This window comes from Anopheles stephensi, chromosome 3 (assembly GCF_013141755.1).
Source record: "Anopheles stephensi strain Indian chromosome 3, UCI_ANSTEP_V1.0, whole genome shotgun sequence".
Classification (NCBI taxonomy): Eukaryota; Metazoa; Arthropoda; class Insecta; order Diptera; family Culicidae; genus Anopheles; species Anopheles stephensi.
In genome coordinates, this window is record NC_050203.1 from 73341213 (window position 1) to 73367878 (window position 26666).

A 26666-nucleotide genomic window follows, 5' to 3' on the forward strand; every position below is an offset into this window, starting at 1 on the left:
TTAAATAAATAAATAAATGAAATAAAAATGGCTTCATTTTATGCCAAAGTTGCTTGTTGGTACATAAAACCTAAAACACTAGGCTCCTTTTTCTACCCTTCATTGCATTGCGTTTTTTCCCATTGTGCACCACGGCAGCATAGCTGAATCGAAGCATAAGCCCGGTTCGAGCGCACTCACGACGCTCAATTCTCTTTCATCCCCTAAAGCAAGCGGACGTGTGCTGTGTTGCGCTGCTCGCGGCTCGTGTTGTGGCGCTCGTGTCGTCCAAAAACGTGCGTGTACCGTCTTGGCGGTTGTTGCGTGTGTCCCCTCCCCGAGTGTGTTATTTTTACGCGTTCAAGCAAAGAAACGCATCGCTGCGGTGTAGTAGTAGTACGCGCGATCACTTGCGATCTCTGCTAGTGCAACAAACCCTCTACAGAACGCCCTCCTATGGTGTGTATTTTTCTGTGTGTGCGCGCTTGTTTCGCGTCGTGTGCGAATGATGTGCGTGGATGTTGAGCCGAAAACAGCATCCACCACTAATCCCCCCCGCATCAGCAAACAGCTGAAGTTCAAACAACAGTGTGCAAAACGGGGAAAAAAAAACCCCCGACAACAACCAGACGCATGACGTGCTTCCCTTTGGCTGGTTTAGGTGTGTGTGTGTGTGTGGCTAATGAGTGCGCAACGTTTGGTGGAGTTGTTGTGGCAGCTCGCCTTACCGACCCGATCTCTCGGGCCGGTGTGGTGGAATGACAAGATAATGTGCGTCGTGATGATGCCGGTCGCAAACAACAACACGACCCCTCCAAGACCGGAGAAGAAAGTGTAATTGAAAGTGATTGTGTCGGTTTTGGTGAAGTCTTCATGACCAAGACCCCGACCTTTCGTCCCGGTCGAAACCCTGGTGAATTCACCTGACCCGTTATATCGCCTCCCAACACTTCCCTGAAAGGCTTGTCCCGGTTGTGTCTTGAACGTGAAGCAAAAAAGAAACACAGCATCATTTGTTGCATTCAAACACACCACCGTGAAGCGGTTTCTTTGGGCAAAGGGAAAAAGTGGACCAGTGATTAATTTTTGTCGTTAAGCAGATAATGATACCGAACGATGTGGTCAGTATGTCAACCGGGTACGACGTCTGTGTTTCCGTTGAATGGGTTTTTTTTATCCACGTGCGTGTGTGTGCTCATGTGTGTTTTTTGTTGCTCAGGCATTCCCGAGTCTTCAGGTCGAACGAAATCCCATCAAAAGATGAACATTAATGCTTTTTTCTTTTGGAAAGCCTTTCAGTGTCCCATTTTTCGGTGTGAAATGATCAGGAATATCTGGACTTCAGCCTCTAACAACATCACATGAAGAAGAATCGTTATTGAGTTGTAGATCTCTCCATCAATAGACCAATTAATTGATGAAGGCTCAAAACACTCTGAATACTCCCCAAAAGTTAAATCACTTGTAGGACTCGCCTGGCAGTGAAAGCGGTTAGTTTAACTCTGCTCTCCATATCAGTAAAAGCATATTGGGAAGCAAATAATCCCTTCCATCACACTTCGTGTCTGTGTACCCGAGAGTGCTGTTGTGTCCACAGTGTGTGAAAGTCCAGTTTACACTGACTAAGAGCAGCACATTTCGCACAGGCAAACAGTTTACTGCAAACAGTTTGAAAGCAAAAGCGCTGCCCTCCCCTGTGGTAGTCACAGACTGCCGAAAGGGAAAGCGAGACACCCTGCGCATTCCTGTTGCTATTATCCTTCCCGCTTTTTTGGGATAAGGAGGACCGACTGATGGATGTGTTTGGTGCGTCTGTCTCGCACCCCGGGGAAAGGGGAAAGTGGATTACAACTCGAAGGATTCCTTCCTGCTCATGGCAACAGTGGTGCCGATGAGTCATCGCTCGAATGCTCTCCCACCGCTGCTGCTGCTTTGTGCTGCTGCTTGGGTGGATGATTGCGCGCCGGAATCCTGAGGAATATAGCGAAGGGATCGCCCTGTAGCCCTGCAGCAAACGAACCGTGTACATAGATATTCACTTTACGATAGGGATGAGGACATGAAGACTGGTGCCTGCTTTAAGTTGGAACTTACTTGAGCATGTGTCACTGAGTGTAGTGTGGAAGGCTGGAAATGTAATTCGGAATTGTTGCAGCCTTTCAACATTCAAATCCCTCTCAACCGTTGACCTTCTCGAGCCGTTAAGTGTTTGAGAGCAATTTGAATGTTGAAAGAACCATGGACCACCATCTTGATCGGTGCAAAACAATGCAAACGAAGCGCGTGTGGCATTGAATGTGTAATTACATCCAAAAATTGATCCCCCCCCCCCCCTTCGCTGCCTCCCTCTAACCCCGCATCCCGCTCCTTGCAGGTCAATCTCTAGTGCAAAAGTGTGTATATGGTGTTTTGGTGTAGTGCCTGAGCGTTGTTAGTGTCTGAGACGAATGTCCAAATGTCCAGTGCAAGCTGCTGATTGAACCGTCTCACACCAAAGCGAATTAGACCACCCTACCTTCAGGAAATTGGGCTTGGTGCTGCTGCTTAACGTTACAGGCGTAACGTAAGCCCCTCCCCGGTCGTCCAGTTCTCAAGGTTTCTAAAGGTGTTGGCAGGGTTGTGTAAAAAGTGAATTAAAAACACGACTTCTTGAAGCTTGAAGTTACGATCTGTAACGAGATCGAAAAAAAAAGAGAGTCCTCAAGCTATAATATCCCCAAATGTGCGCCAAACGGGGACGTTTATAGGGGGGGCCCGTCTGTCCGTCCGTTATCCGTATCGGGGGCCGGCAAAACAGGCCCACCAACAAAGCATCGCTCACACCACGCAGCCCAACAACACGGTGGCCTTCCAAAGCGAAGGCGGTGAGCGCCGGTGGGTGCGACAAGCGGTCATGGGGGTCCTCCGGTGGCGCGATCTGCCCGGGAGCAGAAGCTCGATCACGAGCAGCAACAATAACAACAACAACAACAACAACAACAATGGCAACATTACCAGCAGCATAAGCTCGGCCAGCGGTGGTGTTGGCACTAGCAGTGTCACTACCAACGGCAACAACAACCAGCTGCATCACCACAGCAGTAATCATGGTGGACGAATCGAGGTAAGGAAAGGCAGAAAGGCAGGCGGGGGGGCAGGACTTTCTTCACATTGGTTGTGCGGCTCGATAGCTTAGCGATGCGAAAGAGTTGCCAAACTCACGGACGTTTTAATAGTGGCATCGTCGTACACGCAATTAACTCGCCTAATGACGACGGCGACGGATGATGAAGGAGGATGGTAGCCACTTGCAGGCAAGGATGTGAAGATGCGCTCGGCTGTTTGCGTGGTGGCGGCATTCCATTAGGTGGCCCGTGAGGCGAGAGGCACGCGACCTCGTGCGGACTTTAAAAGCTGTCGTTTTTTTTTTGGTTTGTTGCTTTCGTTTTCATAAATCCCGATCGAAGCAGATGTCCGTCTGTCGGTGATGGGGAGTGGAACGTGCCAAGCAAAACGATGCCACCAACAAAAAAAAAGAGCCTCGAACGCGCTCGAACGCACGTTGACGAGCTGATGATGTTTAGCAAATTTTCGGTTTAATTTACCTTCCACAGCCCACTTCGAGACGGCCTGCCAGCCCGAATGGTCGTCACCGAGCATGAGCCAGAGCGATGTGGACGTGGGCCAACAACCGTGATGACGGAAGTGTGCCAAAACAAAAACGCCGCTCAAAGAGGGTGGTAATAAGACGGTGTCGAAGGTGTCGCAAATGGTGATGTGCGCTTCTTGCCGGCGGTTTATTTGGTCCGAGCCTGCGAGCTAAACGTAAAAGAGTCCTTTTGAGGCATTTTAAGCCGCTTCCCGCAGACGTGGTCCGTCCGCTGCTTATCATGCGGAGAGAAGCGATAATGCGGGCGATGCCTTCCATTTCGGGACACCTTCTGCCGATGCTAATTCGGCCCATCAAAAACCGATAGAGAAGCACAGTCACACTCACACGTACAGACCAGTAAAGCTTCTTAAAGTGGCGTCAACAAAGATTACGGGGAGATGATAGCTGAGGCGTTAAATGATAGGAGCGACAACGATGCTTACACTGGTGGGAACTTACAGTCGTCGGGTAGAACGAAGGAAAACCTGGGAAGACCCGAAAGAGAGGTTCCCTGCCCTTTTTTTATGCCTTCAATTGCTCCGCTCCGGTCTGCTCCCACACTGAAGCGAAGTTGAACGCGTCCCTTAATGCCTGCCGGTACAACATATGTGGCAGCTGTTGTGATGGTGGTGATGGTCGCTAGTAGTTCCGTACCGGTCGTCCGCGTCTTTGTTTGTTCAGCATTATTATGTATTTGTAGGAGAAAGACTACGAACGAGAACAACAAATATGTCCACACTTCCGTGTCCGACAGTTACCACACGGTGTGTCGCCTCTCACACCTGCCCAATGGAGTACCTCTTCCGGTGCCGGGAGGATCCCCACAGAACTTAAAAAAGGGACATGGAGATAGCTAAACTTTTCTTTCTCTTTCTCAATTTCTCAAACTGCTTTCAACCCCGCAGCCGGGGGAACACGGCCATGCCAGCTGTTAGAACTTTGTCCATTTTCTCAGGAGTCGTTAGGTGATGGTTGTTTCGTTTCATCGCAGCAATTCCTAATTGGTTTGTCGTACGCGTCGAATGGGGCCTGTAAAGTTTCGGCATATCTTAATGTCTTCATGGGCTGCTTCTGTTGGAAAATAGGAACTCCGTCTAGCTGGTTGTTTGCTTGTTTCGTTAGGAAACCCGCATGCAAATCAGGTCGACGGGGAAAAGTAACGGCGTCGTGCCAAGGTTTTGTGCCGCCGAAATGGGAATGATGCTCCAGCCGGGTTGATCTGATTGATGCCCTTTTGTGTGGCGTTATGTGGTATGTGACACACAAAAACAGCTCGTACAGGGGGAAAGCTACTAACGACGGTGCGTGCGATACCAGTTCCTGGCTTTCACTTCCTGGCCCTTTTTTGTGGAGAAGACCGACTAGCAATCCTCACCTGCCTATGGTGACTCTATGTCAATCGGCTTGGTTTGTGGTTTCCTGGACCCGACCCGATATCTGTGTCAATGCTTCATCCGCATCCGTCGTAGCATAATGGGTGGTGATCGTGTGGTCACATCGAATCGCATACACATCTCCGATCAGGTGGTTTTTGGGGTGGCTTTACGGTGCAGTATGCTCAAATGTCCGTTCCATAATGGCTCGCTGCTGGTGAAGTTCTACACCGTAGCGACCCCTCTCTGTACACGGTGTCACGACGAATACGGCGCGAACAGCGCCAAAATGTCAACCAACCCTCCCGGTACAAAAACCGGTTGCGCACGCCTCTTGACGAGCGGATCAGCGGATCGTGACTGCGTCTTGTAGAATAATGTCCAATGTGTGTGTGTGTATGTTACTTCTGCGAGGCGTAGATCACGGTTATGTGGGCAAGGGTTTTGCGTTTTTGGCCCGTTCTCTACCAACACTCTTCTAAGCCCTGAGCCTTGCCTTGCTCTCAGGCACCCAGCGAATGTGACGCCTCTTGGACGTGTTTTTGTCGGGTTTTTAATTTCATGGAAACCTTACCCCATTCCGTTTCGTGCTCTCGAGCGGGGTTTCTTCCTTCGGCGAGTGTCGAGGCCAACGAGGCTTGCACGGGCCGAAAATGGAAATGACGTTTAGCCTACATTTGCTCGCCCGCTCGATTTGGCACGTTGTGCGCTGTTGTATTCGTGGCTTCAGCAGGCAGAGTAAAGAGCATCAGAAACAGCAGCCAGCCTATACGATAACTCTTCCCTTGGCCGAAGCTACTTTTATGGAGCCCATCAGCTTACCGCACCGATTCTGTTGCCCTTTCGGGCAGAATGCTGTGTTTTTTCTGCTCCTATCTCTCCCACAGGGGTACTCATTGTTGGTTCCAATCCGGTGACTTCAGCAGCTCCAATTCAGCTGATCCTGTTAAGCCGAGCCAAAGCTGCTTGTCCACACAGTTCGACGAAGGCAATACTCTCGTGTTTCTTTCTTCGCAATCTCGCGCCTGCTTGGGACGTGCCCTTTTTTTCTCTCTCTCCCGCCGGCGCCCATTATCCTTGGGATCAACACCATCGATGTGTCCCGTGGTCCTTGAGAGATGCGAAAGTACACTGGAATATTGGAAGCGAACGAGAGAGAGAGTGAGATGAATAGAGCCGGTGTTTTACGATGTTTGATTTGTATGCGCCTGGGATGGCGCTCTTTACAACTTCCACATGGGATTTTCGGTTTTCTTGGGAAGGAAACAGCTGGAAACGGAGGGAACACCCCCGTAGGGAAAACTAATCCTTGTCATTTTTATACGGCTGTGTGTCGGATATGTGGAAGGAAAGCAACGGAAAACCGATCCTGTGCTGTGCTTGTTTATGGATTATATTTTCTATGACCAGTGTTCTGGTCCAGCCTGGGAGTTGTTGGCGGTAATTGTTATCCGTAGGGCAATCTCGATCGAACTCTCATGGCTTTTTGCCGTTGCTGCTGAGCATTTGCGATCGTATGGTGCAGAAATTGTATGGCAAATCAATCCAGTCACTCACAGCACAGCGCGAAACAGCCAAGCTGTGTGTCTATTGAACGGGGCCTCAGATTATTTACAGTTGAAGTTATCATTTGCCCGGTCACACATTCCTGCGTTCGTTGTCATGCGATGCAAATGTGTGCCGATGAGCTGTAAGCACAGCTTCAACGCACACTGACGTATGTACATCGAGGTGGCAGCAGAAGAAAAAAAAGCTCAACAAGCTCCAACCTCAAACTCTCAAGTGTGTGTACGGTTCGGATCGGCGATCTCGCGAACCGACCACACAACTCCGCGTACAAAGCAACACACTTGGGGGGTTGAAACTGCGAACCTTTATTTTTTTGTTTCGTGTGTGTGTGTTCCTGTTCGTTTCTTCTCTCAGCTGTAAATGTAAATAAAACGGCTTCCAACTTCTCGCAGCGCACGTCAGCAGCGGTCGCACCGTTGTGCCACCGCTAAATGGGTAAGGTTAACTCGTTCGGGTGGCATTCTACGCGTTTTGCCTATTAATTTTCCTGTAATTGTGCGCGTGTGCGTGTGTGTGAAACAGTAGTCGCTCCAGCGCACAGATCACAAACACGTGTTAAGTGCGACCAAATCGTCGTTCCACCCAGTTCACCATTCGCGGTGCGCTTGAAGCGGGCGAGCTTCACACGCAAGCCACGGTAGTCGGTACCGGGGAGTCTGTTGTTAAATTTTTGCCCTCACGTCAACACCACCCCCAAACCAAGTGGAGGTGGATTGGGTCGGTTTGTAGCAACAATGGTTAATTGTGTGTGTGGGTGGGTGCGTTTTCCGGTCCGTGCCACCGGGCCTGGCGCTGATTTGCAAACTGATACCATTTAATACATCATACGCCGTGGGGTTTTTCTTTCAGTGTGCCTTTTTCATCCCCCTGCCACGATTCTTCACGTCCTCTCCTCATGTGCTCCCTTACCACCAAAGCCCGTGGTTGACCCGTTCTTGGGCGGGTTTAAATTTCATGCAGCAAATAGTAATACCCACTTTGCTTCTATACGCCGAGTCTCTCTTCTACGACCAACGACCGCTCAGTGCACTCCCCATTTTTGGCCTTGGGGGAAAATGCGCATAAATGATGCAATGGGGAAAATTATGGTTCTTGTTTTCAAACAAACAACTTACCAGTGCACATGAAAAGCCGCCCATTGATCCGCTTCTGAATGTATCACGTTCGAGCAAATCACGGAGAGGGCACAAACTGACTGAGAGACATAGGCATCACGACGGAAGGCGACGACGATCATCGATAGCGGTGAGGCTCACCCAAAATCAAGCATATGGTAAAAAAGCGTCGTAATAAAATGATATGAATATAAATTTCCGCGTTACGCCAAACGGTGATGCGGCCGAGAGAGACCATAAACAGGATCGCCTCCATGGTCATTCGATCGGGTTTGCAACAGATGGCCCTTGAACCCTGCCTGCCTGTCGTGACTTGGCAGTGATATATTGGCGACAGCCAGGGCGCAGCACCGGCAAAGGCTCACGAAAATCTCGCCAGGAAGAAGCAAGCGGGAAGACAAAGTCATTGCCAATAATTGGACGCGGCCAGGCGTCTTCAGGCCCGTCGACCAACGAACCCCGTCCGGACATATTGTCTCCAGCGCGAAACAATGTGCATCGGATGGATTGTTTTTCGGAGGTTTAGCAGGCACCGAAAGTGGACCGCGTTCCTGGGGACGCGTTGCTCAATCTATTTGAATGTGCTGCATGATTTATGTTGCACGACCACAACAGCCAGCGATGGTGTGCGGCATCCAGCACTTACCCGATCGAGCTGTGAAGGCTGAAAGACGAGCAATTTGCCTTAATTGGGTGCCATTAAAAGCGAAATCTAGAAGGCTTTCGGTTGGTCGGTCTCCCACCCCCGTGGTGCACGACTTTTTTTTTATTATGTCCCACCCCATTATCCACATCATTTCCATCGATTAATGGAGGAGTAAGCAGGAAGGATGGCGCATCTTATTTAGCAATCGAGGTTTACTCGAAATCGGGCACCGTTTAAGGGCGTAATGGACAAAATGGAATCGCGGGGGGGCTTCTTTTCAATTCTCCAAACGCTACGCGAGATGCAATTGTGTAAACGCTAGAGGCGACAAATTGAGCAGTCCTCCCAAAATGCCCGCAAGAAGTATCGAGTGCCGGTAGGTAGTAAAATGGCCTGACTTTGCAGCCCACGACCCAGCTGAGACCCAAGAGGCGGGCGCCACAATTCTTCTGCTTTGCAGCATAGGAATTGAAAAGCCGTGGGTGTGTTGTGGAGTCGGGCCGTGATCGAGCCAGAAGAGCATTAAACACTTGGCTTGGAACAAATGAGGGGCTTATACTTTTGACATATTTACTGCTGGAAGGTTTTTGTATGTGTACATTCACCACTCCACGATGGTGAAGACCACGAAGAACTCCTAGTCCAAGAAGCGGCGCCCTCTATGAATAACGTCGTTTGTTCTTCTCAGGCCGCGCGAACGCTCAACGCTGATGTCTCGTAGTCTTGAAGGCGCGCTTGTTGAGCTCGCACTAGCTCGCGATTGCTATTCCTCGCGCGGTAATCATCATAAATATCAACCACACACACACACACACACATAAATAAACTCCAAACGAACATATCCGTGTCTACCCTGGGCACGCAGATTTTGGTGTCAATCAAAGTGCGAGGTACTAAAATTATGGCCTTTGGGGACTCTCTATAACTATCATTAGATTTTTTGTTGCCTTTTGTGTTGTGTGGGCGAAAGAACCTCTCCTCACCACCGAACTCCTCCCCTGGCCGGTCCCCTTTAAGAGGACCGTACCGTAGAAGTAATTCAATTGTTTTATTAGCACACCAAAGCAGCCAGAAGTTAATCACAACACGGTGGAGGAATCCTTGATCCCTCGGTGTTGCTGCGGATATGCAACGCGCAGACGCATACATCCGTTGCGCTTCGGTAACGCGCACCCTGTACACGCGCGACCATTTGTCTGCATATTTACATTATTATTGCATGCGCGTGTGTGTATCAAACCCTCCCCTGAAGAAGAGTCTGAGTGGTGTCTATCTTCACCCTTTTTTTTGTGTTGGTGCGTATGTGTGTCCCTATTTGCAACTGCTTCAACACAATCGGCAGTGCTGTGTAGTACCTAGCGCTCGATACCGAAGGGTTGAATGCCATCCATTTTTTCGACGTGATCGGAAACGAATCCGTCTGCTACTGTTGTGGCGCTGGCGTCGTAACATAGACGTTACCGTCCGCTTATAATATGTTAGATGTAACATGGTCGGGCTTTTTGCCGCATTGTGCGGCAATGTTGGAGCCCCCGAAGGCAGCCGAAAGCAATGCGGAACTTGGTCGATTGTGTGCGCACTCCTTTAAAAGCGGTTTCCAAGTTTGTTAAATTTTCCAATTACAATGATGAGCACACAACAAAAAAAAAACGGGCGGCCTCATTTTTTCCTCGCCGGGAAGTGGTGTTAGAAGAATTGGGCGAAAGGGCGTTAGATTATTTAACTAACGAGCTTATCACGATTAAGGGCGCTAATCGAGGTTCCCTAGTTGAAGTCTTAAAGTTAAAGAAGGTAGCAAATGGAAGATGCATCTTCTTCTAATGGAGTAAAATCTTGCCGAAACGGTACTGCTAGTGGAGCTCAAGATATATTATTGCAACCAGCGCGCGTGGAATCATTTTCTTGGTCGATTAAGTGCCCATTTAGCAAGGGATCTCTGGCCCACCGCGAACCCTCGGGAACTCGCCTGATGCGAGTGAAGCGGAGAATGATCGACGTGTATGAGAAATGATCTTCATGTGTGAACCGGGTTTGCCGAGACTAGCGAGCACAAATTAGCTGGAAAAGCATCAGCCAGCAAGCTAGACTACCCGCTTGTTTTTTAAGCCGCGATCATAAGCCACCACGAGCAGCACTGATGGATGGATATTTCATCGTTGGAAGATAGACCTTTTTCCTCTGCCGACGGAAATCTCTACACCGCTAATCCCACTGGGTCTGCTGTGAGGCCTCGCTACTCTAGGCAAAACGGTAAATCCGCAAATCGAAAAGGGGTACTTTCGCGGTAATTTTAGCGTGATCGTTGGTGAAAGCAACATCACCTCCTCGACCATCCGCCACAAATCACGGAGTGCGCACCCTAATACGATTCAAGCCATAATATGCCTCCCCGGAGCACGAGTGGAGCACGTTTTTCGGAAGCTGGGCGAAGTACTCGGAAGAAACGGAAAAAAAACCCGTCAAGAACAGCGATCGGTACTCGATCTCGGACCCAGAGGAGAAGTCGTAATTTACAAGCAAATCAGCAAAATCACGATCACGGTTGGGTAATCAATTTTTTGGTACCTTCTTTTCGCTGGTCAACCACCGTCCTCCTTCAGGGGCTTTATACCCTATGTTGTTGTCGTTCGGGTGCGTTGTTTTTAACTTCCCAGCTGAGCAAGAAAATCGATCAGTCGGAAACCATCGGGACTCGGGAAATCTCGAGTAATAGGGCTCGGCGCGTCCGGCGAAGAAAGCAAAACAAAAACCTCCGTTAAACTGACCTAATGCCAACGGGAACGTTGAGGTTCCTCGCTCCCTCCCGGTCGGAGAAACCGCGGGAACTATTGAGTCCAAGAGGAAGCTAAAGAAAAGACACCGTTTATTTCCCTGTCTGTCTGTGGGCTACCGCCATGCTTACCGTTCATATTCCGTTCGAACGTATTAGATCTCGATCTGGGAACGTGGAGCGCGCGCTCACATGCTAAAAAGAACCGCTTGTTTTCCTTGCTGGGTCGGGCTGCTTAATAGTGGCTGCTAGTCAGGGAACTACTGGCGGGAACTGGGCAACAGACTTCCCGGTGGACGGTATTTTATTTACTCTACATTTTATTTGAGCTTACACGACAAAGTATCTGGTGTTGGGTAATAAAATGTCTTCCAACGGGCGGCGGGAACAGCGATCGATCGATCGGCTTATGTTATTGTAGCGCAAAGCAAGTCAACATGGGTTGGCAACTGTTTACGCTGGAACTCTGAACCACAATATTGGAGGACCCCACCGTTGATGACGATTTTCTTTCACCCATTGCTTCACACGTTCGATCGACTCACCCGTGGAGTGGAACGACGATCATCGCCGATCGCTTTCACACCTCGCGCACGTTACGATGTGATAATAAATTAAGATTCGACAAATTGGGTTTCCCTTTTCCCCAGTTGTGGTGTTGTGTGGAAACGGTTCGACAAAAAAGAGTGGAGCAGAGTGAGCAGACACTAATAAGACATCTTGGGCGATCTGACAGACGCTTCGAAACGCTTCAACACTCTCCCATGCACAGCCGCCTAGCAAAACGGTGGCGATGAATTTATTAGATTATCAGCAGTCATCGCACATTTGTTCATCAAAGCATTAAGCACGGCGGGGGGGAGGTTGGGAAATATTGGAAGGGCTCAGCTCTCTATGCTGAATCTGATACGGCGGGTTGGCTTCCTTTTGCCTCTTATGCATATTAGCTCGAGAAAAGCTATCGAAACGCGACAATCACACGACTCTCGAGGGTGGTGAAAGAAGGCCCGGCAGACAAACAGCTTTCTAGTAATTTCCCTGTTCAATGGTTTTTTCGGGAAAGAAAACCGCGAGAGAGAGAGAGAGAGAGAGGTATTGGAGAGTAAGGCGACTTAATCATAAACTATTGCGGAAGAGCTATGAGATTCCGATTGGTGGTGAGGTTTTATGGCAACTTTTATGAAGCATATTACGACGTTCTCCAGCTTGTTCTGAGCTTGTCAGGCTATTCTAAACCTCGTTTTTTTATTGATCGCCATATGAGTGCTCATTAGCTTGTACTTTTAGGATACCTTTTTTGATCTCCTTAGTCTTCTTCTCACCTTCTTAGCTTCCGGTTTTTATTGTTATAACACTGACTTGATAATGTACAAAATGGCGCGATTACCCAGCGCTGCTTAACCACCGTGATGGTGTTTTTAGTTTAATTCAACACATTACAACTTCTTACTTCTCCAGATGAATTCTTTATTTTTGCGCTTCATTGCGTGCATGTTTTAAAACTTAAACTGAACATCGGACAGGTACTAAAGGTGGTGAGTTCTGAAATGAAATTCACCTTTCAACGGTAGTAGACGAGTGGGTAAGAGCAACAGCAAAAAACAAAACCATCCACTTCATGTTGGAATATAAAACGTGTCCGGAAAGACATCCATCTTGTTGGACATATGATGGAGCTTCTCGTACCTTTTTTTTTGCTATCTGTCATATATGTCCGACATTATTGGGTTGAGTAATTGCGCCACTCCCTTCGTTCCTACGTTTGAAGACGATTCAATCGAATTGATGAGATTCATTTTATGCCAATGTTAAATGAGCTGAAGGTTAGTGGACGCTCTAACTACTTTACCACCGCCACGATGCGCAATCCGGTGCGAAATAGCTATTTGGGTCCAGGCGATCCAGGAACGTTTGAGAGTGAGTTGAGAAATATTTAATATCCCACCACCAAACGCCGGTGTGCCTAATGCTAATGGCATTTTATGACCCCACTCTTGTCGAACAATCGATCTGAGTGAATCACCACTTGTCCGAAGCTTCGCTCGTACGGTCACGGGCAAGTGACAGCGAAACGCGCGTTGTAGTTTCGAAATGACCTCCCCACGGTCAACACTTTGCAGCCGATGACGATCAGCTCCACTCGGTTGAAGGTTAACTACTACACCAAGGGAGGGAGTTGGTTGGGGAAATTTCTTATCATTTTATTTTGCCCACCCACCGGGCTTTGGAGTGTTGATAATGGGGATGATTAGAGGAGAAAATGATGCTCAGCAAAAAAAAAACAACTCATAGGGTATAAAAGTCGGATCAGATGAGTTGATTAGTATAAGCGAAGGATTGTTGTGAACTGTTGTTGCGAGAATACCGCTCTTTGTTACACTGACACCACCATTTTGTACCACAGGTTGTCGCCGACGCCACCCTGTCTCGCTAATTAATATGCAAAAACTTGGGTCCGCACAGGAGAGGCCCACGTTGTGCGTTACTACACAAGTGCGTCTAGGAATCGGTAGCAAATAGTAATTTATATTCCACACAGATGGCAACGTCATCGTCGGAGGTGCGGCACAATGGAATGCATTGCGGTTTTGCTGGATGCAACATTTTAGTTTCGCTTTTTTTCTGTCACATAAAATTAACATCGCGCACGCATTTTGAAGAGTTTCGCTTGTACAATCGCTCTAAACGGATCTAAATTGGAACAAAACTCCCATTATCCGTCGTATATTACGTGATAAACTGCAATGAGTCATTAGTGAGACCACTAAACGCATCTCGTCAGACGTCACTAGCGCCCTCTGACGGGAAATTGTTTATACTCGAGCGCGATCGCGCACCAACTAGATCGTCGCCGTTGAAGCTGTTAAAATTATTTACTCTGGCGTCCGAAAATATGGGAACCTGATCCCTCATTTGCTGACTTTAATTTGACGGGAGGAAGATTTAATTTAACACCACCCCATCTGCGCTAACCAATCGAGTCAAGTCAAGCGTGCTCATGATGATTGTAGATAAATGCTCTCGCCCAAGCTAGGCTAGCCTGGCTAGACTCACATTCCGATGTAGTGATGTTGATTTTGCTTCAATCTTCAAAGTGTGACTTCGAAATAGCTTTCCTCGTCACTTACTCCACTTTTTCCTTGCTCCACGTCAATCACCACTAAAATCGCTACAATACATCAGGGAAGAAACTGACCAACCTGAATGTTTGTGTCCACCCAGATAAAAGTGCTCTGGGCGTGATCTTTATTTGTTTAAAGTGACAGATAAAACGAGGCAGCGGTGGCGGCCCTCTCTTTCTCTCTCTCTCTCTCTCTCGGAAAAAGGGTGCGCACACAGGGTGAGTTTTCCACCACGTAGTTTCGCCATCGTCATTTCGCGACCCGTTCGCTTTTTCATAGTCATCGCTGCCCATTGTTCAAACCCCCGCGAAGGGGATGAGATGGTGGAGCAAAATTTGTAGCAACTCTCCCATTCTAATCGGGCACCTTTTGTATGGTGTTGTTTGCGGCCTTTTGTGCATTATTGTGCTTATCTGCGCCAATAAATCTCGACTTTTAATTGTAGCTCATTAATCTTCACCCCCGGGTCTCCCGGATACAAACCTGAGATACAATTGACACACGGGGATGGTGGGATGAAAAACATGAGCAAATCGCAATCGCCGTTTTTGCCTATTGAAACAAAAGTGGTCAAAAATTATGCTTGAAAGGTAGGGACCGGGAGCGCGACTCCGACCGACGACAAACGACGATTTGTCTCCATTGTTGAGCCGGCGAGCTAGACAATCGCAAAAATGGTTTCTTTTTTTCTGTGCTGGCCGGGTGGAAACAAATCGAAAGTGACAGTGTGACCACCACCCGGCCGGTTCATTGTGTGTGTGGGGGGAGGCGGTGACGAGTGAATCTCCTCCGCACGCGATTAAACCGGGGGTTGGCGAGAAAAGTGAAACTTTCTTCTTCACGATCGCCGATGACGCCATGGCGAGAAAGTGACATTTCGTCTACTGCTGACTGGGTTGGGGGGGGAGGCCAGCAGTTCATCATGCAACTTCGCAAATTCCTTTCCCGAACCGCTAATGTGGCGTGCTGGGCGTGAAAAACGAAAGCATTTGTTGTTGATATTTCGCTTCTTTTTTTTTTGCTGGCGTTTTCGTGTGTTGTCTGCACCAATCTGTGAATCGGTTGTAAACAGATACACCACCAGGCGTGTGTGCGGAGCGAGATGAGTTAGACACCAGTTGAAAGCTTCGTGAGAACGGGCCTAATGTAATTTTCATCATTTCGAGTTAATTTCGCATCGAGTGCTACGGTGGTCATGCATATTGGATTTATTTTTATTGAGTGTGTTCGTGTGGAGTTCGTAACAATTACTGGAAGGAAATGTCACTCTGAATTCCCTTCAGCCGGAGCTATGCGAAGAATTCCGGCATTGCGAAGCGTACGTACCGGGGGGGACATTAACATTCCAACGTTTTTCGGGTAAGTTTATTGCAGGGGTTTTCAGAACTAAATTCTGGGCGAAAGGAGCCGTTATTAGGGAAACAGAATAAGCCATCATCTTTATTATGACAACGTTGTCAGATGATATCACAATTTGAGCACTTAATTTAATACAGTCGTTAGTGAAACTTCAGCGATGTACAATGACATTCAAACGAATAATAGCACCTTATTTTGTAAAATTTTGAAGTATTGGTGTCGATATTAAACGTATCAACATGTGTTTTTGTTTAAAGCTTAGTTGAATATCTTTGAACAACAAGGATATCATTCCATAAATCAGAAAATTGATTGTGTTTTAACTTTACGAAAAGAACACAAAATTTGTTGGACTCATTTTGGGCATATCCGTTTCACCTATATTACCATAAAGAGAAGAGTAAATAAGGGTATAAGAGCAAGCCTGTGGTACGTTTATATACCACCGTTACATATCTCTTTTAAGTAGCTCAACTGACTGTTCAAATTTAAGTGCTGCAATTGTGAAATCAACTGCGAACCTTATGTAAGAGGTAATAGCTTTTTTACTGACAGTTGACCGTAATCCAATGTGGCTTTATTCTATCAAAATCATCCACAAACCCCTGTAAATGGTATAGCCGTATTGTCAATTCGTCACAAACACGTGCAGATGTAGGAGAATGACGGAAGAAAAAAAAAGCCCCGCTTCGAGTGCGTGACAATTTAGGGAAATAGGATTTCCTTCTTCTAGGGCGCTGGGACATAATCGCTGTCCCTCTCGATCGTAAAGCGAGAGGCGATATTGAAGGCCCCATACGATGATGATGTGTTGTGTGGATGAAATCCCATTTATTTTAGACGGATTCCACCGAGCCAAACCCCTCCATGATCGGATTAGTATTTCAGCTTCGATGAAGCACTACCATGCGAAGTCTTCCATTCACCATTACTCAGTATGTTGGTGTGTGATTTGCGTACGCGCGTTTGCATTTGCGATGAGTTATGGACAAAGGCCTGGAATGAATTTGTACGCACGTTTTGGAGTGTTGTTTTTTTGTTGCGTTGCGTTGCCCTACCCACACCACTACGTCCCCCGATTGACGTCACGTAAATGACACTAGGTTGGTTGGCCTGCGAAAGCCTGGCGGTTAACAGTCGAAGCACGATTTTAATTGAATTATAATGAAAAATGCGACTCACCCACCCACCGGAGCTGAGTTGTTTGCAGCTTTTGTGCCGAAATGTGGTGCAGCATGGATTGATTTTTTTTCGTTTCGTTTCGTTGAAAAGGGCAGAAAAAAATCCGCCCCCTAATATGGAGTGAGTGAGGGTGTAAACACTGCACTCACACACTAGCTAGCCGAAGTAGGTTGAGGGCAATTGATTTGTTTGTTGGATGGCTTGGTTTTTATTTTTTTATTTTCATTTAATCCTTTGCATTTTTCGAAGGGTGTTTTCTATCCATCGGAACGTGAGCAGTTGTTCGTTCGTGCTTCTATACCGTCGGAATGATGCATTCTGTCTCCGGCTCACGGCGCGCGCGCGCATGGTTTCGGCGATATATTTTATTCACGTGAAGTACAACGCGAGCATCAAACAAACAAACGATCACACGACGCTCCGTGAACGTGATGGGCTTTCGCGCTGGAACAGAATCTATTTTGCCCAGTGCCCTGTGCCCGGGGTTTTGTGAAGCTTATTCCGTATGCACGTTGGTGGAGGCGTTCTTTGTGCTGTGGGCAATTAACTCGTTCCAGCCAGCTGCCAGCATGCCAACCGTATGTGGGCACACCAGCAGCCGGCCACTATTCTCACGAATTTTCGCTTTTCTCGGTGGAAAATCGTTCTGCGATGCAAATGGGATTTTGGTCGGAGGATGGGGGCAGCGGGCCAACATTTGGGTTTGATGGCTTCATCACGAACTGGTGTATGTGTGGTGCAACAACAGTTGTGTGATGTCACATGGCGTTTTTTGACTCTCTTGCCAAACACACCGTCGAGCCCTTCTGACCTTCGTTGACCATCCCCCCCTCCCCCTCCCCCCCCCCCTCGAAAACGAATCAATCAATCGAACCATCAGAAGCGATTTTAGGTGATTTCTGGCAGCGGAAAATCGGCTTTCCATTTTTAGCGCTCTTTCTGTCGGCACAGTACCGAATGTAAACATTGACGAAAGGGCGAGAAGCTCGTGATGGATGGGTCAGCTCTCAAATCAATCTGTTTTTATTTTTCTTTCTTTGTTCGGTCCATCATCAAACTCCCTGTTTTTGTGTGTCCCACGAGCACACGGGCACGTGCGCTCCAACACACAATAGCGCCAATTTATTCCATTGCAATTTAAACCTTTTTTAAACGATGCAGAGAGCGAAAGATTTCAGCAACAAAATAATGCCACACCAGCATCAGCACTAAAAAAAATAACACCCCAGGGTGCAGTATCCAGCCCGTAGCGGTGCCCTTTAATTAAAACTGTTGCAACCCGTTGATGAACTCCAAAAAGTGGACTTCGATCGTTGCTGATGCTGCACTCTTGCTCTTCTGTGTGTGTGTGTGTGTGCTTGTGTTTGGGAGCAAACAACACTTGATCGACAAACGAATCACCATAAATGCTGCTTTTGCGAAAATCTCGCTTCCACAATCATTGATTGACCCTTTTAATTCTGGAAGCGCCAAGACGGCAAGAGAGAGAGAGAGAGAGAGAGAGAGAGAGAGAGCCATTAGGGAAAAGTGATGTAGAAAATTCGAATCTATCGGACAAAGTACAGGGGTGGGCAAAAAGCTAAGGTCACTCCAATACTTATATTTTGAAAATACTACTTTCGACTCTTATGATAGATTAAACCATTTAAAATGGGAATTTTGTATAAAATATTTTAAATTTAATAAGTGATCTTAGAAGTATGATTGCTGATTTAGGGCTAGACATTTTGAATATTTTTGCCACAGGATGACAAAATCAGAATCGGAGAAGCACATTGCCAGTACTTAGTAATTATTTTGAAACCACGGCAATTTATTGGACGGTGAGATGCCCACCATTGCAAACTATGGCGGATCTTAGTATAAGCATATTAAGCAGATGTTTAAGGCCCCAAGCTATTTTATACGGGGCTTCAACCTCATTCTTCTTCTTCTTTGGCACTACAACCTCGAGAGGTCTCGGCCTGCCATTTCTGGCTTTCTGTGACTTAATTTTACCCGTAGAAAAGTAGTCAGCCTTAAGTACGGGGAGGCGGTCTGGATGGGATTTGAACCCCGGCCCTGCTGTGTGAAGACCGGCGCCGCTGTCGCCTCGGTCACCGGACCGCCCCTCATTCAGTCTTAATTTAAAACAGGTTGTGGTGTTCTGCGCGCCTAGTTCATTTAGTGGGCTCCGAACTCCCTTAGGGGACGTATAGGATTCTCCGCTTGGCATCTGACTCTGGCCCAGTCAGCAGATTCGACGTGTTAGAGGCCTCCAAGTTTCATTATACTCCGGGCCTCCAAGAGGCTTCATCCGCCTATCTAGGAAGGATTGTGCTTACTGGAACTTCATTTGGAATTACTTTTTAAGAATCGAAATCGATTTCTTGATGGATGCTTGGAAATCTCAACATATTATGTTTGCAGTTCTACAAAATTAGGTGATCTTATTCTAATGGCCACAACTGTATGTCGTCAACAAGCTTCCCGAAACCCTTCTGTCTCATCCTTCATTTTCCCGTGGTACTTAATGGGTTAGTTGTGTCCCATCTTCGATGTCGCTTCTTCACCACTGACATCGTTTGAAAGACGGAAATCAATTTCCCAACACGAAACAAAAAAACCCGGTCAAGACGGGCACACACGCAGGAAAGCTCAGATGTTTCGTCTCTACGATAGAGAGCGTGGTTTTAAAACAAGGGATTCGCGCCCAAACTCAACCGCTTTCCCTCTGACGAGAGGGGGGAAAAAACAAACGGGGGATTCCAAAATCTTGGCCACAATGTGGTAGTCGCGCCTCTGGGTTAATGATTAGCTCTTTCTCCGGATCATCAGGGTTGCAGACCAGGGGTTCATTAAAATGTCGAAGAGATGAGTAATTTGTGCCAACTGCCTGGCGGCCCGATTGCCTCCGATCTTGGTGTTGATGATTCGAAAGAAAGTGTGGTACATTTTCTTCTAACGCGTTAAATCGAAAATTACTCTAACCGGCCCGCATGTGTGTGCGGCGCACGCTTCCGCCAAAAATGGGGTTAATTAAATTTTCCGTGCTTAAACTAAGACGAGGATGGGAAAATAAAACAAATTGAAAGAAAGAAGAAACAAACACTACAAACTGCTCCCTTAAAATTATTGTATGAAGAATTGTGCAGTGAAATTCGGCGTACTACTACGAGACTCGGTAACGCAACTAACCAAGCGCTACCAAGAGTACGAACAATCGGCGGGCAGTACACGAAATTAGTTGCCTCCAAAGAGCGGACGCTGATAGAAAGTGAAGCGAGTTCCTGTTTTTTTTTTTGTTAAGTGTTTTTCTTGTTTATATGATCGGACTACTAAAACAAGGCTGTTTTTCTCTCCTTCTTTTTCTTCCATTACAGGTGCGTACCGTGAGCACGGGCACAAAAACTCGAATGGTTTGCATTGTAAGTAAGCTCCTTAACCCCCCTCACCCACACCCATTTCCCCACCCCCTATTACAAGTGAGCACAAGTGGCCATGTTTCGGAAGGGAAGTATTCTTGTATAACGTGGCGCCTCCAACAGGGCCATGCATACTGGAGCACAAAACACAAAACAGTGGAGTGAAGCGATGGCATTATGTCCCTTAATTTATGCAACAGCGTGTGCCGCCAACAATAACCCCGTTCGTGTACCGGAATCGCACATTTTCGGTTGTCCGACACACAAAACGTCGCGTTTGTTTGCGGAATGAATAAAACAATTTCGGTCCGTTGCCACGGCGTTTTGCAATAAATTCGGTCCAAAACCTTCCGGCCCAACTGTGTGTGTGTATGTGTGTGTGTGTGTGTGTGTGTGTAGCAAAAAGCTGGAACACACAAGGATGTTATGATGATGGAGGAGCGGGAGTGCATCGAAATTGGATCTGAAAAATAAATTCAATTTCAAATCAGTTTTGAACAACCGTGAGAGCGGAACATCCAAAGCGGGGAAAAAACGAATTTCCGTCAACAAGAAGATCGGCAGGGCAATAAGTCCTCTGTGACAGAGAGATGCACTTCATTGGATTTTTTTTTGGGTTTTTTTTTGTAAACCTTCGAAGAGACATTCTTTGCTTCCGGAGCTCGGGAGGTGCAGCACGGTGCAACTACTACCGTTCCGGACGTGACTTTTGTTTCCCATTTTGAAGCCGACCGAGGGAGCGGACCTGTTCTCGTTGGGCTCGTATAGGTTTTGCAGCTTTCCAAACCATTACATGAGGGATGAGCGATAGAGTTGGGGAGACTCGAGAAAGTATTGCGGAAATACAAGTATCGCACCAGCTGACGTATTGTGGTTTCTTCCATTGGACTGCTTTGGAGAAATGGTCCAAGTTACTTTAGGGTAGTGAGAAGTCTTTAACTGCAAAGAAAAACCCGCGCTCCACATTTTCGCGTAATAAGGCAACCATTGTACAGCCACAAGATCGTCTTATGCACCTTTGCCACAGTTAAATGCCATTCGCACAGCTTTGTGCACAATTACCGCACGGTGAAAGATGAGAACTCGGCGGCACTGCGTCTTGAGAATGATGATCCTCCCCACGCAAGTCACATTACTCTTGCGGGGTTGGGGCATCAGATCAGAAAAAAACACTGCACAGATAATGGTGCAATAGTTCACGGCGGGTGTGTGTGTGTGTGTGACTCGCAGCAAATGAAACCGAAACGACATCACTTGTGGAGAAGATGAACGTTTCGCATGCCGGTACACTCGGGTGGATATGCGGTTACAGCTGCATGCCGCCACAGTGATTCGCGCACCCGCACCCTCCTATATCTGCGTGTAGTGTGAAGGAAGATGATCCACGCTTTTCCCTTTTACATAACACGACCGTGCAGAGGAGGAGCGCTTGGAGAAAGCGGGGTCGGTGGATGGCATAAGTAGTGATGGGGGGGGACTCCGTAGTAGCAGTAGTTGTCGAGCAGGCCTAACAGAGTGTGCATATGGAAAAATAAACGCACCCTTAATTATGTACGGCCCCCCGGGTAATGAGCTCGAGGGGTGGAGAGGAGGATTTTGTTCGCAGCACTGCTTTTGATCGAGCTAATGATGATGGTTATGATGGGGTTGAGGTGCCCGAGTGTGTTGAAGGAGTCGACTGGTGGCATCACCTGCAATAAAGCATAATGGATCGATGAGCTAAATGCTCTTCGCCAATTTTCATCTCTCCAATCGTGCACAGTGGCTTGGGTGGATGTTAGGGCAGACGGGTGGTAACCATCAACTTTCCATTGTTGTGTGCACTATGGGAAAACCGAAGCACTATGGGAGTCAGCTCGACGAGAGAAAGGGCCCTCCCCGAAAACACATTGTGCACGCGAATCGTCGTACTAGCTGGAAACAATTAAATTCGCTTCACGCGGCCATCGCGACTTGTCCAACTTGCTAGCTGGTGCTGCCAGCTAGCGAAGGTGTGTAGTGTGTGCACTTCTTTTGTCTAAAAATAGCGCCACAACTGTATCATCATCTAATCGGCCACCCGCTTTTTCACAGACGGGGCTCGCCGCTGTCGCATATGTGTATCCCTCGGTTGTGTTGCTAATTGCAACTCAAACAAACAATGGTCTCCCCTTGGCATTACTACACCGAGTGGTAGCCAGCCGGCCAACTCACAACCGGAGTAACTCTTCTATTTTTGAAAGATGTCCAAACACGGACCTCCCCTGTTTGTCTGGCCGTGGTTTGATGTGTGCCACACAGCTTGGGGAAGCGGGACAATCCGAGTCACCCCCGGGGGGGTGGTATGGGTTTCCAATTAGTTGTGAAAGTGTCCACGAGCATTTTTTGGAGAGTTCCTCCTCACACACACACACACACACATACTTCCCGATGCGGGAAGTAGTGTGGTTGATCATGACCATCATCATCATCATCGCGCTACAACGTAGTGTTTGCGGAAAACCAATGCCGAACAGTATGGTGTAGTGTGTGTGTGTGTGTGATGATGGGTGTAATTATAGTTACATTACGTAATGTTGACGACCGCAAATGACTTTAACGAGCTTCCCACCTTCCCGTCCCCCAAAAAACCAACCGAAACGGAACGTCCAGGGATCCCATTTTTGGCCTTGGTTTTTCGGTACAGCAAAAACAAAAATCGATTCGCTTGGACAACAAAAATTGGTGACAGGCGTCATACAATAACGGGAACATGAACGATGGCCGGAAGTGTAGAACTCGGTAAACGATAAGCTCGCTTTTTGGTTTTATTTTGGGCAGAATAATTGTTTCACCGGGTGGTAGTGTCATAGAACTCGTTCTCGCTAGAAGGTTAGTGAGGTTTGCAGGTGGGATAGCCAGAAAGCCTTCAACTTGTTTTCTCTCACCTTGCCGAAGGTTCTTACCGCTATCAGGAGCAATATTCTTAAGGTTAAGAATGATTGGTCCAATAACCAACCTGTCGGAATCGGTCGGTGTTCTTGAAGTTCTTTTTATAGTTGCTGAATGTCATCCTTCGCTGTCAGTTCTGCTGGTAGTTTCAACCCACAGCTTACTTCACACTAATGACCCGTTTTATCGATGGATGCATTCACCGTACTTCTGGCGTAGCTGACGTAACTAGGTTCCGGTGAACTAATCCAACTATTGGAAGTAATAGTTCCACGCTTGCCTCACTAATGAACTCATAATGTGCAGGGAAGGTAAGCAAATTGGTGAGTAATGCAACCTTCGCCTTTCCCCCCCACCATTCTCTATCGGGAAACCGTAATCGTGTCTTTGATGTGCGGTGCCATATGGTGAGGTTTGCCCCGATCCAATCAAAACATTGGTTCCACTTCCGGTTTCTAGAACACAGATGGCCAGTGCCAGTTTGTGACCAGAGTTAAAGTGACATGCCCGAGGTTATCAAAACGCAGGGTGCCCTCTCTGCTCTGTATCATAAACTTGAAGTTTCGACTCGACAGACATCCAAAACAAAAAACAAGAATTAGACGGCGTTGGTTCCGATTAGTTCCAGTACATCCGTAGGCGCAATACGTGATTGCGAAAATCCAGGGCCTCAAAGAAAGTATTTAAATTCGTAACAGCAACAGCGAATTGTGATAAGAGTGGCGTTCCTACAACAAAAAAGCCCATCGGAACTTATCGCGTTGCCGTTTGTCGCTTGAGTCTCGGGCTAAAATATCAGTGCTCGAGGGTGGTCTCGAGTCGGAGGGTTAGTCGGGACACTCCGGATCCCTTATGTTTTATTTTTAACGATGATGATGAACCACCCAATCTCTCGGGGGGGCACTCGTGCTGCGGGCGACCCAACCGATGACACAGGGTCCTCGCAAAATACCCGGCAACACTAATGGAGCAGCTGACTGAGATGGTGATAGGGCGAGCTTTGAACCGATTCCTACCTACGGAACCACTCGAACAACTTCGCCCGATGGCAGCACGATGGGATATCGAGGAGGAAGTACAACAACGGACATACACACACCGATGATGATGATGAAATGCGGTTCGTAATCAATCACACGCCACACACGGTAGAAAGAAGGGCCACACCGATAGAGTCACCGACACGTCTAGTGAGCTGCTGGTGCGTTTGAATGTTGCCGCCATTAATCCATCATCTTGATGTGATGTGAGGTTTCCACGTAAGCGGCGGAGGAGGTTCAAGAGGAAATGTTTTGTCTGCTACTGCCCGTCGATGAAGCAACCTCCCCTCCACCATATCGGGTGAGACTATTTGCATGCAACTTCTCCCTCGAGAAAAAAAGTAATGATGCCATCAGTGGCTTTAAATTTGTGAACGCTTCCGAATCACGTTAAAAATAACTATGGGGCCGGGAACTTCTCTCACCGTGTCAAAGTGTCCTCCGGAATTGGTCCTCCATAATCACAGCTGCTCATTTGCCACGGACATCAGCGCTCAGGGCAAAGACCGCATCACCAGGTAGTGGTAAGCGCTTCAAAAAAAAAAAAAAACAGGGTCATCTCACTACGAGAGGTCCTCGGAATATCGGGAGGTGGATCCGGACGGCGATCTTCAAGTTATTTATAGAAATGGAAAGTATATCAAACACAAACGCACAGTGTGAATAACGAAACCCGTGGTGTGTGGCAAGGTGTGCGTTCACTCCTTTCGAAGCTAGTCAATAAACTTCGGTTTCGGTGGCAACTCTCGGCGTTCCCGCTCCCGAAAGGGCCCTCCCAAAACTTCTTGACGAGGGTGTAAAATGGGGAACAGTTCTGAAACGTGTCCATCATCAGCTCAACCCCTGCCCCCGAAATAGAGAATTTTTACCGAGAATATCGTCTAACGCGTCGAAAGGGCACCATGTCGATCACGTCCGATCGACGCCACCAGCAGTACCACACGCTGTGGCCACACCGGCGGCACTATGTCACGTTAAGTTAAGCGAAAAATGGGAATTGCGCCAATACGCCCCACCGTGGCCACAATATGACGTTTCGGCTCGAGGGGTACGACTCGATGGCGTCATTCGGGCAGCAGGGATGAAGGTTTGATTTAATTTAAGGGCACCCTGCGAAGGTGGTAACGGTCGATTGACACACCTCGTCGATCGCCGCTGGAACCGTGCCAATTGTTTGCTTTGTAAACTGTTTACACACTGTCGCTGGTTGCGGCGTGAGTGCGAACTTCTTCACCAGCCAAAGGTGGGTGCAAAGTATAAGCATAAGGGCGTGTGATAGCGAAAGAACCCCCAGAACCCAGCAACATAACACGTGCTGCCTGTTATCCTCGCACCCGCCGGTTCTCGCATGCATCAATAAATCAATCGCCCTTGTTGACACGTTGATAAAAGCAGTCGAATGAGCGGATGCATCGAGGCCACATATCTCGCTTCCCACACCACATCACTGTCAACGCTGTTGAAGGAGTGTCCTCACCGTTCCCTGTTCAGCGTCAACTTTGCCCGGAAGTCTCAAGGATCGGCGACTGCGACAACACGGGGCGAATCCGTTTAGCAAGCGAAACAGGAAACCTCCCGTTTGCGGTTTCTTATCCACTGAAGAGGAGTACAGTCGTTGCAACTCGTGTGCATCAAGCGCAACCACACACACACCCAACCTGCTCGGGGTCCTCTTCAAGTGGGTCCTCCTTACGTGTATGTGGTTCCAACACAACTCATTGCGCAACCAGTTTTTGCCGTTTGTGGTGGTTCCACACCGTAATCGGTTCACGTGTGCTTTTCCAAAATGGCAGAAAAGCCTACCGAAAACTGTGGCCGGGTGTTCTGAGTTCTGTTTACCTTTAGACAATTCACTCACTCACTCACACGACGGTTTTAAACCAGAAATTGCCACGGCACAGACTTTCGGGTGGAAGATGTTTAAGTTACGCGGTTGAAAATACACTTGCAGCGAAAAAGCGAACGCCAGCTTCGTCAGGTTCCAGACGAACCGGAAAAAACACACACACGCGCACGGTTCGAGTGCAGTTGCTGCACTTTTGACTGTTGATGTTTTCCACCCCTGTTTTCGGTTAACAAACTTCCAAACTTTTGCTACAAAGAAGGAGGGAAATGGGTAGACAAATTTATGTAGCCGAACGACCGACCGGACGCGGGGATGTGGATGTGCATGCCCGAAGGAACTTGTGGTGTTTGGTAGCAACAGCAAACCACCAACAAAACATAGTACCGACGAAAAAAAAAACGACCTGGAAACAACAGCAACAACAGCAACACAGCGCAACGGAAAGCGAGAACTTCGATTTTCCGCCTTCAAAACACTCTCTTTGCACTAGCCGTCCCGCTTCGGTTCGATGCGTTCAAGTTCAGGTCCGACCGCGCGTTTATGTAAGCGCCGCCATGGAAGGAAACAAACTCCGGACTGGCCCAGCGGCTAAAAAATGATCGTAAATTTGCTATTGAAGTGGGGTGTGTTTTGGTTTTAACTTGTACAAGTGACCATGATTATGATCCCCCGGGGGTACGTTGTTGGGGAGGCCTGAATGAGTGAGATTATCAGGACTCC

At 47.8% G+C, this 26666-nt stretch overlaps 1 protein-coding gene across 14 annotated transcripts in view; it reads left to right on the plus strand.

Moving 5' to 3' along the window:
- Nucleotides 1–26666, plus strand: part of LOC118510673 (rap1 GTPase-activating protein 1) — a 169045-nt gene that overhangs the window by 127252 nt on the left and 15127 nt on the right. For 9 of the 14 annotated variants that reach the window (XM_036052821.1, XM_036052820.1, XM_036052824.1 and 6 more), the window contains one exon: nucleotides 20109–20153. The exons of 1 other annotated variant lie outside the window; for it this stretch is intronic. In XM_036052821.1, coding sequence (XP_035908714.1) covers nucleotides 20109–20153 — 45 coding nt within the window. Of the gene's footprint in view, nucleotides 1–187; nucleotides 439–2353; nucleotides 3083–20108; nucleotides 20154–26666 lie in introns of those variants that run through there. 4 more of the 14 variants (XM_036052829.1, XM_036052834.1, XM_036052830.1 and 1 more) reach the window with 4 other exon arrangements.